The 12373-nt window shown below is 41.5% G+C and overlaps 1 protein-coding gene across 1 annotated transcript; it reads right to left on the bottom strand.

Annotated features, from left to right (window-relative positions):
- Nucleotides 1-3129: 3129 nt before the first annotated feature.
- Nucleotides 3130-5731, bottom strand: LOC139764161 (uncharacterized). The gene is made up of 2 exons (XM_071690705.1): nucleotides 5347-5731; nucleotides 3130-4566 (listed from the first exon to the last, which is right to left on the bottom strand). The coding sequence occupies exons 1-2, from the start codon at nucleotides 5634-5636 to the stop codon at nucleotides 4494-4496; spliced, it is 363 nt and encodes a 120-aa protein (XP_071546806.1). The 5' UTR covers nucleotides 5637-5731; the 3' UTR covers nucleotides 3130-4493.
- Between the last annotated feature and the right edge of the window lie 6642 nt (nucleotides 5732-12373).

Here is a 12373-nt window from a genome sequence, read left to right as displayed (position 1 = left end):
GGTGTGTTTTGTTATTTTTGGGACGGGAGGGAAAAGGCAGCCAAGCCAAGGTAAACATGGTTCTCTGGACGGATTGCTTGAAGATTCCCATTGGTGCTTTGAGAATCCGTAGGAAGCCAAGAACTCTATGTTTGCACAGCTGTCGAGGTCTTTGATATATCTGTCAATTCTGTATCGTTATTGTCTACCGTATGCCATACCTTCAGTGTTGCTTCCCTTAAGTCGGAAATTAGTGATTCTATTCCCAAGTCGTCCATGTTGTTCCTCGGTGTTTACGATGTATGGAGGAGTACCGTCTTGTCTGTGCGGCGGCATAGGGCCCTGGCTTTTACCCCTCTATATCTCCCGTGTCTTTCTTCTGAGGAGAGCATCCACACAGAGACGCTCTCCACCTCCCGACCTCTCGGAAGGTGCGGCTGGGGTGAGTTAGGGACAGGATGAGGAGATGAGGTGGAGTATTGGCAGGGGATAATAGGGGGTGATGGGAGGGTAGGGATTGTCAGGGAAGGTATTGAGGACAAGGCCATTCCTTCACCCAGGGTAGGCGACCGGAGGTCTACAGGACAGGGAGTCTGTAATCTCAGGAACCATCTGAAGGACGCACTGGGTCTTCATAAGGCTGCTTGATGTAGTCTGTTGTGTGTGTGTGTGTGTGTGTGTGTGTGTACTTTATGGATAAATCACCATATCTGAAATTGTGTTTGTATTTACGTGAATGTGTTTGTATTTGTATGAATTCTGCTAGTTGCTCGTGACGTCTCATCTAACATTAAAAAGAAAATATTTCTTCAAGTGTCATCAAATGTGCTATTCATCATGATTATCAAAGATTCTTGGGGTAATTAGCCGTGATATCTCCTTTTCGAGTGGATCTACACCTATCTTCGTAATCACCTTTTGTTTACTGGTCCAAGATACCATTCTAAAGGACATTAGGATAATGATCAAGCTGGTGAAGGCCTTAATTACGCTAATTTCGTATTAGAAAAAAAGATGTCCCCAAAAAATTACACTTGATACTTCCTTTTCAGTCAACTGTGCCAGAGAGAGAGAGAGAGAGAGAGAGAGAGAGAGAGAGAGAGAGAGAGAGAGAGAGAGAGAGAGAGAGAGAGAGAGAGAGAGAGAGAGAGAGAGAGAGCCCTGGAGGCCTACTATAGTCAGTGGGGTGAAGGGTGAAGAGGAGGCCTTATTATCCACTGTGGTATTCTGTAGCACCGCTCACAGCTTTCTCTCTCTCTCTCTCTCTCTCTCTCTCTCTCTCTCTCTCTCTCTCTCTCTCTCTCTCTCTCTCTCTCTCTCTCTCTCTCCGCCTCATCCGCGCCTCACCTAACCATCACCCACCTCTCACTCGCCCACCGGTGGGACGCGCCTTACATACATACCCCACCATCGTCCGTCCACTCGAATGTCCCTCTTCCTCCCGTCACCTTCCAGACTACAGCTAGTCTACTTTCTGGATCAACCTTCCATAGATGTTGTGTGATTTCTAAACACTTTATTCGCTCTACCTTTTTTCTTTGAGGGAACATTTGAGATCATTTTAGGTACGTAGAACTTAGAGATTTTACCTGCAGTTTATCTAATCCTTGATGTTCTTTGTAGTTGCCAACCACAAGATCAGATCTACATGCTGTCCAGCGAAACTTTCTCTCTCACTTCACTTTTCGAATGTATGCTTGTTTGAAGATGTCCATTTTCCTTTAAAGTTACTTTCGGTGGTGTTTGATGTATATATAAACGGATAAATGAAAACACACACACACACACACACACATATATATATATATATATATATATATATATATATATATATATATATATATATATATATATATATATATATATATATATATATATATATATATATATATATATATATATATATATATATATATATATATATACATATATTCAATTTGTACAAGCAGTTTCCTCGAGGAACTTGAGATTATTGGAGCGATTGGTAACTGTTGATTTATGGAAAATGAATTTTGGATTACTACAGAATTTTTTTCTATGTATAGGCGAAGCACACACACACACACACACGCACACACACACACACACATACTTGGGTCTGTGTGTGTGTTGTCGCTCGTATCAACACACCTAAAGGAGTAGGGGACTCACCCTTTAAACAGGATATTTATTGTCACTGTTTGTAAATTTCTTTTGTAATGTTCTCTCTATCCATTGGAGGCTGTGGCCAAATGGCAAACTTCTCTTAATAATTTCATCTGAAAATCACACTGGGATTCAAAGGTTGTGTGCAGACCTGTTGCTGTTGTAGATATCGGTAGTTAAATTCTGATTCACAGCGTCAGTAATTAGTCCTGGAATCGTAGACAAGAACTGATTGTTTTCATATGAAGGTCGTATCAAGAGTAATCTCTTGGACTTATTTAGCTTTCAAGCGTTGGCTGTGACATTATTAGGTAGACATAGTTTACGAAAGCAGCATCGAAAGAACACCTTCAGTCGTATACAGCTGCTGATAATTGTATTCCACTCGGCTCCCATTACCATCGCAAGAGGAGTGCAAAACCTAGTATCACTAATAGAGGTAATAGTAGTAGTAGTAGTAGTAGTAGTAGCAGGAGTGGTAGTAGTATTAGCAGTAGTAATAGTAGTAGTAGTAGCAGTAGTGACAGCAGCAGCAGCAGTAGTAGTAGTAGTATTCGTAGTAGTAGTAGTAGTAGTAGTAGTAGTAGTAGTAGTAGTAGTAGTAGTAGTAGTAGTAGTAGTAGTAGTAGTAGTAGTAGTAGTAGTAGTAGTAGTAGGATTATGAGCAGTAGTATTCGTGGTAATAGTAGTGGTAGTAGCAGTAGTAGCAGAGGTAGTAGTAGTAGTAGTAGTAGTAGTAGTAGTAGTAGTAGGAGTAGGAGCAGTAGTATTTGTGGTAATAGTAGTAGTAGTAGTAGCAACAGTGTGGTCACCCAGATGAAGGTGAGCACAAGAGGCACCTCTCTCTCTCTCTCTCTCTCTCCTGGTCAACTTTCACCTCCAGCCTCTGTTGTCAGGTGGTGAAGAAACTGGATATCAATGCATTGATTCATGTGTTAACTTTATCCATTCATCTCCTCCTTCGCTTACGTTCACCGTTGGGAAATACAGGAAAGAAAAAAATGATTCAGTCAATGTATTTATTTTCAAACAAGGTATAAAAAATAACACACGTGTGATGAATTATCCACTTCACCGAATAATCAAAAAGAAAGAATGTCATTCAACAAGAACAAGAGTTCCTAAGGCACTCAGAAGGCGAAGTTGACAACCGAGTTCAGAGGGATGATATGTAGAATGTTACGTAAGACGAATGTCTCCCGGGTGAATGTCTTGCTCCCTCCCTCGACCAGCGAGGGAGGGTAGGGTCGGGGTCTCTTTGCCTATGAGACAGTAGAAACCCGACCAGATGATACCTTCTAGATCAGATCCCTTGACGCGATATATTGTTAAAGATACTGGTGTTGCCAAGGGGTGTGTTTTAAGATATTGATGTTACCAAAGGATAAGTTCTAAGATACTGGTGTTGCTATGCCATATGTTCTCAAGATACTGGTGTTGCTATGCCATATGTTCTAAGATAATGGTGTTGCTATGCCATATGTTCTAAGATACTGGTGTTGCTATGCCATATGTTTTAAGATAATGGTGTTGCTATGCCATATGTTCTAAGATAATGGTGTTGCTATGCCATATGTTCTAAGATAATGGTGTTGCTATGCCATATGTTCTAAGATAATGGTGTTGCTATGCCATATGTTCTAAGATAATGGTGTTGCTATGCCATATGTTTCAAGATACTGGTGTTGCCATACGACGTGTTCTAAGATGATGGTGTTGCCATGAGGTATGTACTTTCAGAATGATAAGTTTTTATGTGAAGGGGTCGCTATGGAAATGGCAGGATGATAAGAAGAAAGACTTACGATGTATCTCTTTTCTGCTGCGAGGGATAAGCTGGGTATATAATGCAAGAAGTGTCCTCTATCAGTCATTCAAATGTCCTGATAATCTCTCAATAGACCAGTGAAAAATGTATGATGATTAGTTTACATACTTGGAAATATTTGGAATGATATTACCTTCAAAATTCAACCTTTCTAGAATAACGGCATCATAGAAGAGAAAGATTCTGATTCCAGGCTTACCAACCACATCACTCCACATTTGTGAGCCTCAGAGTACCATCTTAGCCATCAGACCTGCCTCTCACTTCCATCACTGGGACGTGAAATGGAGCAACTCTAGACTCCGATGAGCAGCCGTTGTATGCTTCATTCAGAGCATCCCAAGCAAAATGCAGATCAGGACCTCGGAATCGTGATGCCATAAGGTCTTTCCAACCTTTCATGAGTCTCCTAATCTAATGAGCACGGTAGAGGAAAATGCAATTGATTGCAGAGCCTGTAAAAAAGACGGAGCGCTGGAGGGTGGATAAAAGAGAGCCTTGACGCCTTCTGGAGACGAGTGGTCGGTGAGATATGATCGTCCTATTGTTGCTTCTCATATTTCTCCACGGCGAGACGAATGGCTTCCAGGACAGGATAAACGGTCTCCAGAGACCTAGGAGGGAACAAGGAGAAAGAAGGGCAACATGAAACGTCGTCTGAAACAATGCTCTAAAGCAAACACTTGGATTGAACGTCACATGAATCTCCACATCAGAACAAAGTAGTAAGTACTCTATGAATACAATACAAAATATTATTGACACGTATTTACTAAAGGATAGGATTACGTCACACAGTGTTAGCATGCGAACACCGCTCGTCAAACAGGTTTTTGCCGTAGCAGAGGAATGCCATTAGAGAAAACAAGTTTCATTCATTCGGTCCTCCACGCATCAGTGAGCATTACGGGATGGTATATGTTAGCTCCTTTTACAATATGTATATTGACCATTCTGATTTTCAGTATCATTTCTTGGACGTCGTACCATCACAGCCGACAAGTGAATGTAGATATCTTATTCATTCTATTGTCTTCACTCACCCTTATCAGTAATCATTTGTATCAGTACCTGTACAGACTATACTACTGTGCTAAACATCATTCTCCTTCGATTTATTCCTACATTACTCATTCCTTTGTTACCAAATTCATACTTTGACTCATTCTCTGTCTTTCATCTCTCGTTTATCTATACCCTATTCACGTCTGTGCCTCTGTAAGGACATCTGCTTAAAAGTCGAATCTTCGTCATAAGAAATGAATATCACATAGAAATAGCTTTAAAGAGGTGTTTTTTCTCTATTTCACATGATCATCTTGTTTGTCCATCAACATCAGAGCAACTACATTCTAAAGTACAAATCTGACGTCCAGTTCGATTCAGCCTCTTACCTGGATTCGATCATGTTGGTGAAACCCAGTTCGTCCCTCATGTCCCAAGCGTTGTTAGCCAGCTGAGCGAGCACGGGCGTCATCATGAGCGATCTCCGGGTAGAGGCGGAGGCTAGGGCGTACACCAGGAGATCATAGAGGAGGACAGCTCCCACCAGCACCAACAATATCGCCGCAACTGTGGTCAGGTCTAAGGCAGAGAAGGCCTCTTTCACCTGGCCCTTGAAGACCTCCAGGCTAGTTGTCAGGTCGGAGAGGAAGGTGTTTACTTCGGCAGGTACGGCAGGCATGATGATCGATCTTGTAGTTCCGGTTACTGTTGAGACGTGGAGTGGTAGTGGATGCGTGGTGTAGGACGGGCTAAGCTGCACTGCTGAGTGTAGAGTACCTGCGCGCCGTCATATACCCAAGCACTCGGTGAAAGTGAAAGGAAAGAAGGTGAGGCAGAGTGTTGGGGGGAGTGAGAGGGGAGGATGGTTGGAATGGCTGGGGGTGATGGGGATATACGGGAGGGTCTGGGACCAGATCCGGGATAGTCTGGGGACACGGGTTGTGGAGTGGGGGGTCGGGGAGGGGAAGGAGGAGGACAAGGGATAAGAGAAGAAAGGGGTGCTAGTGAGCCACCCTGAGCGATCTGAGGTGTTAGAATAACGAACGGTAGACCTAAATGAAAGTGAAATCGTACAAGGAATGATTATCTCCAAGATGTACCATACAATGAGCCTATAGGGTACTGGAGTGGAGGGGTGAAGGTGGACAATCGCCCTGTGTCCGAAATAGATGATGGTAAAGAGATCTAAAAACTATCTTAAGATTCTTAACAATTTAGATAAATATCTTTGGTTAATTCATCTCAAGAATATGTGGGAAGATCAAGTACAAGAAGATGATCAAATAAAACACATTAGGATCTTAGTGGAACTAATCTTACCCAAGGGAAAGCGAGAGAGGAATGGTACCAGAAATCCATAATTTCTTCGGGGATAGACAGGGATTCAAAATATATCAACGTGCGATGGAACCCGATTCAGTAAGACGACACTCAAGTCCATATAATAGATTTATCAGCGAGGATAATGAGGGAGATGACCGGAACTGTTAGAAGAGATGTCAAGAAGCCAAGCTAGATTCTCAACAGTGTCTAAGCGAAGGGCAAAATGAAAATCATGATAAATGTTCTGAGTGAGTAACCGAGGACAAGGAAAAAAAAAAACAAATGACAATCAGTCAGTAATGGAGACTGAGGCTCCGGTGTGATCATTGGACCGATCATTAGGTCTAAATGCTCCATTTACGTCTACACAGAAGATAGGGTCGATCATTTACAGTATTTGCACCACTGATGAGCATCATGTTAGATATCATCATTTGTAACACTGGTGAGCATGGTGAGGACAGGATCGTCCATGTTGTTGGATCAGCATTATGTGTGGCAGTAGAAACCAAAGCTTTGTTCCCATGGCTGAGGAAATCACTGTGTGGCAACTGTCCTAAGCTCAGCATCCTTATTACCTGGGTAAAAGGATGAAACACACACACATACACACACACACACACACACACACACACACACACACATATATATATATATATATATATATATATATATATATATATATATATATATATATATATATATATATATATATATATATATATATATATATATATACATATATATATATATATATATATATATATATATATATATATATATATATATATATATATATATATATATATATATATATATATATATATATATATATATGTGTGTGTGCGTGTGTGGACGTGCATGTATATACATGTGTATGTGGGTGGGTTGGGCCATTCTTTCGTCTGTTTCCTTGCGCTACGTCGCTAACGCGGGAGACAGCGACAAAGTATGATAACTAATATAATAACTATATATGTAGCCCAACTTGCCTGGGCTCTGTACCGGCATGCTATTCAGCTGACAACGATGTATCTGCGTCACGCCAGCTGCCAAGCTTGGTCTGAGGCGCTAGCGCGTAAAGCCTGCTCGACAGATTGCTAATACGAAAGAAAAAGCACATTCACTTTCCACTCGTATCATCCACTCTCGTACAAGCACTCATGTATATATGTATATAATTGATATAACATGGTACCTTTGGTGATTAAATGCAGATAAAGCCACTAAAGTTGCCCTGAAGATGGCGTCTCTGTATCTTTCTTTCCTGTGGATATATATATATATATATATATATATATATACATTAGCTCCAAATGGTACCTGTAGACATAATGAGCGAAATGCTGAGGACCTGCATTATGGGAGAACATCTTTGATGTCGTAGGGGAAAAAAATCTGTTCATAACATCATGATGTGGCTATCAGGACGCCTATGCTCGTTCCTGCTTCCTCAGGCTTTCATGTCCCATATGGTCACTGGCCAAGAAGAAGTGACACTTCAGATACACTGTAGGTATACTGATGACATACCTGTGTGTGTAGAAGGTCGGACAACCTTAGGAAAACTTCGAACTCGTCTCCAGAATACTTTAGACCTGAGATTCAACACAGAGATGAGTGACAGAGTAGGAAAAGGCCGCTCCTGGGCGTTCTGGTGAACGCTACCACTGGCAGGCTTGTGACACACGAGATAGGAAAAAACAAAACGACCGACGACAGATGTGGGGAAAATGTATGAATGACGCTCGTTAACGCTGAAAGAAGTCCAAGGTGTCATTAGATCATACGTGAGATCATTGAGCATCTGTTCAACCCGGTGACTTCTCTATCAGGAATTACACTGAGTCAAATATCTATTGATAATAGCTACTCAAACACAGGTGTTGATGCAATGACAAGCAGCACACTCGACCAGCATTTATATAAACGAAGTCAACCTATATATATATATATATATATATATATATATATATATATATATATATATATATATATATATATATATATATATATATATATATATTTTCTTTCTTTTTCTTTCATACTATTCGCCATTTCCCGCATTAGCGAGGTAGCGTTAAGAACAGAGGACTGGGCCTTTTAGGGAATATCCTCACCAGGCCCCCTTCTCTGTTCCTTCTTTTGGAAAATAAAAAAGAAAAAAAAATTGAGAGGGGAGGATTTCCAGCCCCCCGCTCCCTTCCCTTTTAGTCGCCTTCTACGACACGCAGGGAATACGTGGGAAGTATTCTTTCTCCCCTATCCCCAGGGATATATATATATATATATATATATATATATATATATATATATATATATATATATATATATATATATATATATATAATGACTAAACCAACATGCAGAAAGAGAAAGGGGAACTTACTTAAGATATCTAAACAGACAATGATCATACTGTATTGCGTATTCTGAGCCGTATTTTTTGCCTTCTCAAACATCTACCTCATCGTGGTGAATATGTCCTCAACTTTCACTCAGCGTCACTGTTCACGAAAGAGAGAGTTTGGTGGTACGCGACCACAGGGTGAGGTAAGGAGTGTGATGGATAGAGTAAGAAGGAGGCAGCGGTGGGGGAAACATTGGGATAATGTGTGGGAATGCCTTACTGAAGCGTGGCATCAGAGTGTATAGCACGGGGCAAGAAGTGTTGGTTGGGGGGTTTATATGTAAGGTTCTGGATACGTCATCGGCCGAGAGAATGCAAAGAAATCTGACTCAAGGATGAATATGGAGTTGAATGGCATACGTTGTGAACTATGAAGCATATAAACCTAATTTTGAACAGAAATGTAAATGTGGTTCTCTTTTCCTTGGATGAATTGGACATATTCTCATGACTCTCAACCATTTTACGCCACCAGTCTCGACAAAGCACCATCTCTTGTGGATGGACTCTTACACCAACCAACCAACCAGCAACAAAAATGATCATGCAAGATTCTCAACATCATTCAGCCGGATGAGTGGTTATACTGCTCAACGCCTCTTGGTGCGAGATGACAGCGAGGTACAGGATCTATGAGAAGAGACTGGTTCTTCTCAGCGGTACACTGCAGCTTGTTCCTGGATAAAAGTATGAAGCAGACGCATAAGAAGAGGCCAAACTTACTTACGGCCGTGTTTTACTACATAGAAATATTACAGAGGTAGTCCTCAATATATGGTGGCTCCCATCTATCATCTTTTGTATTGCTTGTTGTCTTGAAAAGATTGCATGGCTCTTGGTGTTGATTCTGCACACCAAAGATGCTTCCTAACTCAGTCTAGTGATAACCAAGAGGTCACGTATTCACAGTAGTCAAGGTATTTGCTGGAAAAGTGTATATTCACAGTCTTTTTCTGTTGCAGGAAAGATGACATTCTATATCAGTGAAAATGCTTCCAAAAAAAGTTCTGATAGAAAGAAATGAGAACATGGTTGAAATGAGGAAAGATGAGGGGAATGTGTCTGCTGGAAGACCTCCTCCTCTTCCCCTAAAGTGTGAAGGGGTAATGCATTCCTTTACCTGAAAGCTTTTCTAACAAAGGTGACCACACTTGAGGAGGCTGTGGTTGGGGAGAGTGAGGCATCTGTTACTACCACAACAAATGGTGTAGCTGTTCCACCCTCCCTCTCTCTCGAGACTTGGCCCATAATGGTTAAGAATCTTGATCGACTCGTACCTTTAACCTGTGTACATTGTATACATCTGTTCGTCAAGGAACATATACACACGTTTGTATGTGAAGTAAACGCATTGTTATTCACACTGACAAAAGTGGGTTCGCCTAATATGAAATTGATGCCATTCTTATGAACTTAGAATGACGAATATACAATATTCGAGAAAGAATACATTTTACCCTGTCTCTCTTGTAAGTTATACTGACATGTGTTGATGCTACGTTTGCAGCAGTGTATGAAATATCTAACATAGGTAAAAAGATATTAAGCTATCGAACATATTCTCGAGTGGGGAACTGGAACAAATGTTACGGTTATAGACGTAAGGACTAGATTAAGACCATATGTTGTCAGACAACGTATTGCAGTATCCGTGGATACCACCGTCTGCGTGATGCACTACGGATTTCATAGCGATAGGCAGACCATTGCCATAAGATCTCAACTCAGAAACCTGGGTACATCTTCTTCTTTAAGGACCATGTCTTGAGATGTGTTAGACTTGATTTGAAAATACAAGATACTTTCACCTCTATAGGAAACACTAACCTGATCTTTGCATGGCGTATCGCAATGTCTTTTGATAAGTGTCTGTGCTAAGAAATGACATATACTTAAGACAGTATTTCTATGTAATGACATGCGTTAAGCCAGATGTGGAGCGTATATGTATACAATCACATCCATATCAATGTAAATATTTATCGTCTACTTCGCTGTATGTCTTTGATTTACATAGATTTTCAAATATCGAACAAAGAAAATATTGCTGTATATAAACTGAAGTGAATGTACTGTCCATACCATCCCCTCCAACACGCTAAGTGACAAGCTTTGCTTGCCTGTCTAGCCGGCAAGCGAGCAGCATATCTGTCCTGTACCGTCCTCTTCTTCGTTAACCTTTATAACAACACTTGTCAGCCACTTCACCACGGGGATCAGTTGCTCAGCCTTTATGAAAGTATCTGTTCACCCCTAAGATGCAGCTGTCAGCCCTCATGGAGAAGCTGTCTTCCTTTAGGCAGCAGCAGCAGAAGGAGCACCAGCTGTTCGTCCCCAGGGGCATGAGCGCTCCAGATGCCACTGCACGGGTGGCGTTCTCTTGCGTAAATCAAGGCCTCGGAGGATCTCCGCTCATTCCTGTTTCAGAAAGCACGAGAAACATGTTTCATCGCTAGAGGGACGAACATGGTCAAACGCACAACAACTTTTCATTATAGGAATCGGAGTCCTAGACAACTCTGGTATATTTTCTGCAATGGAAGCATCGTTTCAACGTCATATGACTCTTGCTTAGTTCATGTAAGTTATGTAAATATGTCGTATATATGTGTGCTGTGCACCCCTGATCCTTGTGGGCTGGGTATGTGGTCTGATGGACGTCGCGTGGAACTCGCCTCTAATGCAGACAGTGGTGAGTGGGTGTGATGGTTGTGATGATGGCAGTGTGTGGTGATGATGGTAATGGTCCTTCTAAGTGGTAGTGGTGGAGATCCCAGCACGTCTGATTGGGACCACTGGTATATAGATTACGACGCGAACGTCGAGCAGGATAACTTACATCTTGATCAAAAACTGTAAAGTCACGAAGATAAACTGCAGTCATTAAGCTTTTCTAGCAAGAACGTCATTCTGATAATTCTAGTTTCCATTCTGACTAAAGAGGAAGTCACTAAAGCCACTGAAAGTGAATATGAATTCTCTTTAAAGGGGATCAAGGAGGATGTTGACACGATTAAGGTGACATACATAATATTCTTATTATACAACGCCAGGACCCCTTCCATGGGGTTTCTGTGGCCCCTTACGGCTGTACTCCACGTAGGAGCAGGGTACTGATTGGAGGATTCTACTGGAGGAGGAAGCTTTTTAACAACACTCTACTCCTTTCCGTCCAGCGATGATGGCAGAATCTCGCCGAAGCGATTTCTCTCTCTCTCTCTCTCTCTCTCTCTCTCTCTCTCTCTCTCTCTCTCTCTCTCTCTCTCTCTCTCTCTCTCTCTCTCTCTCTCTCTCTCTCTCTCTCACAACACAGAAGTGTCTATCTATTTCTTTCTTCACCAGATCCCAGTAGTAATTTCGAAGAGCTCTTCCCACAATGTTGATATGATACATATCTAACTCCAACTTGTTTCTACCATCGTGGCAACCAGTCTTCAAAACTTGTACTAAGCTTCGAGTACCATACGGAGCCAACAGCCTCATTTCCCTGCACATTAGGCCAGACGGTGATGCTTTCCTCTCACGTATAATAGAAACCATTTTGGAGCCATCAACCTCAGAAGTGAGTCTCGCCTTATGCTGATGATTATTGCTGTCCATTATACTCAGTAGCCTGCGTGACATCTGAACCCATTAATCCCAGGAGAAAACTCTGTTCTGTAATGCTAGCGTAGGATCATGAG

Source organism: Panulirus ornatus, chromosome 48 (assembly GCF_036320965.1).
Source record: "Panulirus ornatus isolate Po-2019 chromosome 48, ASM3632096v1, whole genome shotgun sequence".
In the NCBI taxonomy this organism is placed as follows: Eukaryota; Metazoa; Arthropoda; class Malacostraca; order Decapoda; family Palinuridae; genus Panulirus; species Panulirus ornatus.
This window is presented reverse-complemented; position numbering and strand designations above follow the sequence as displayed.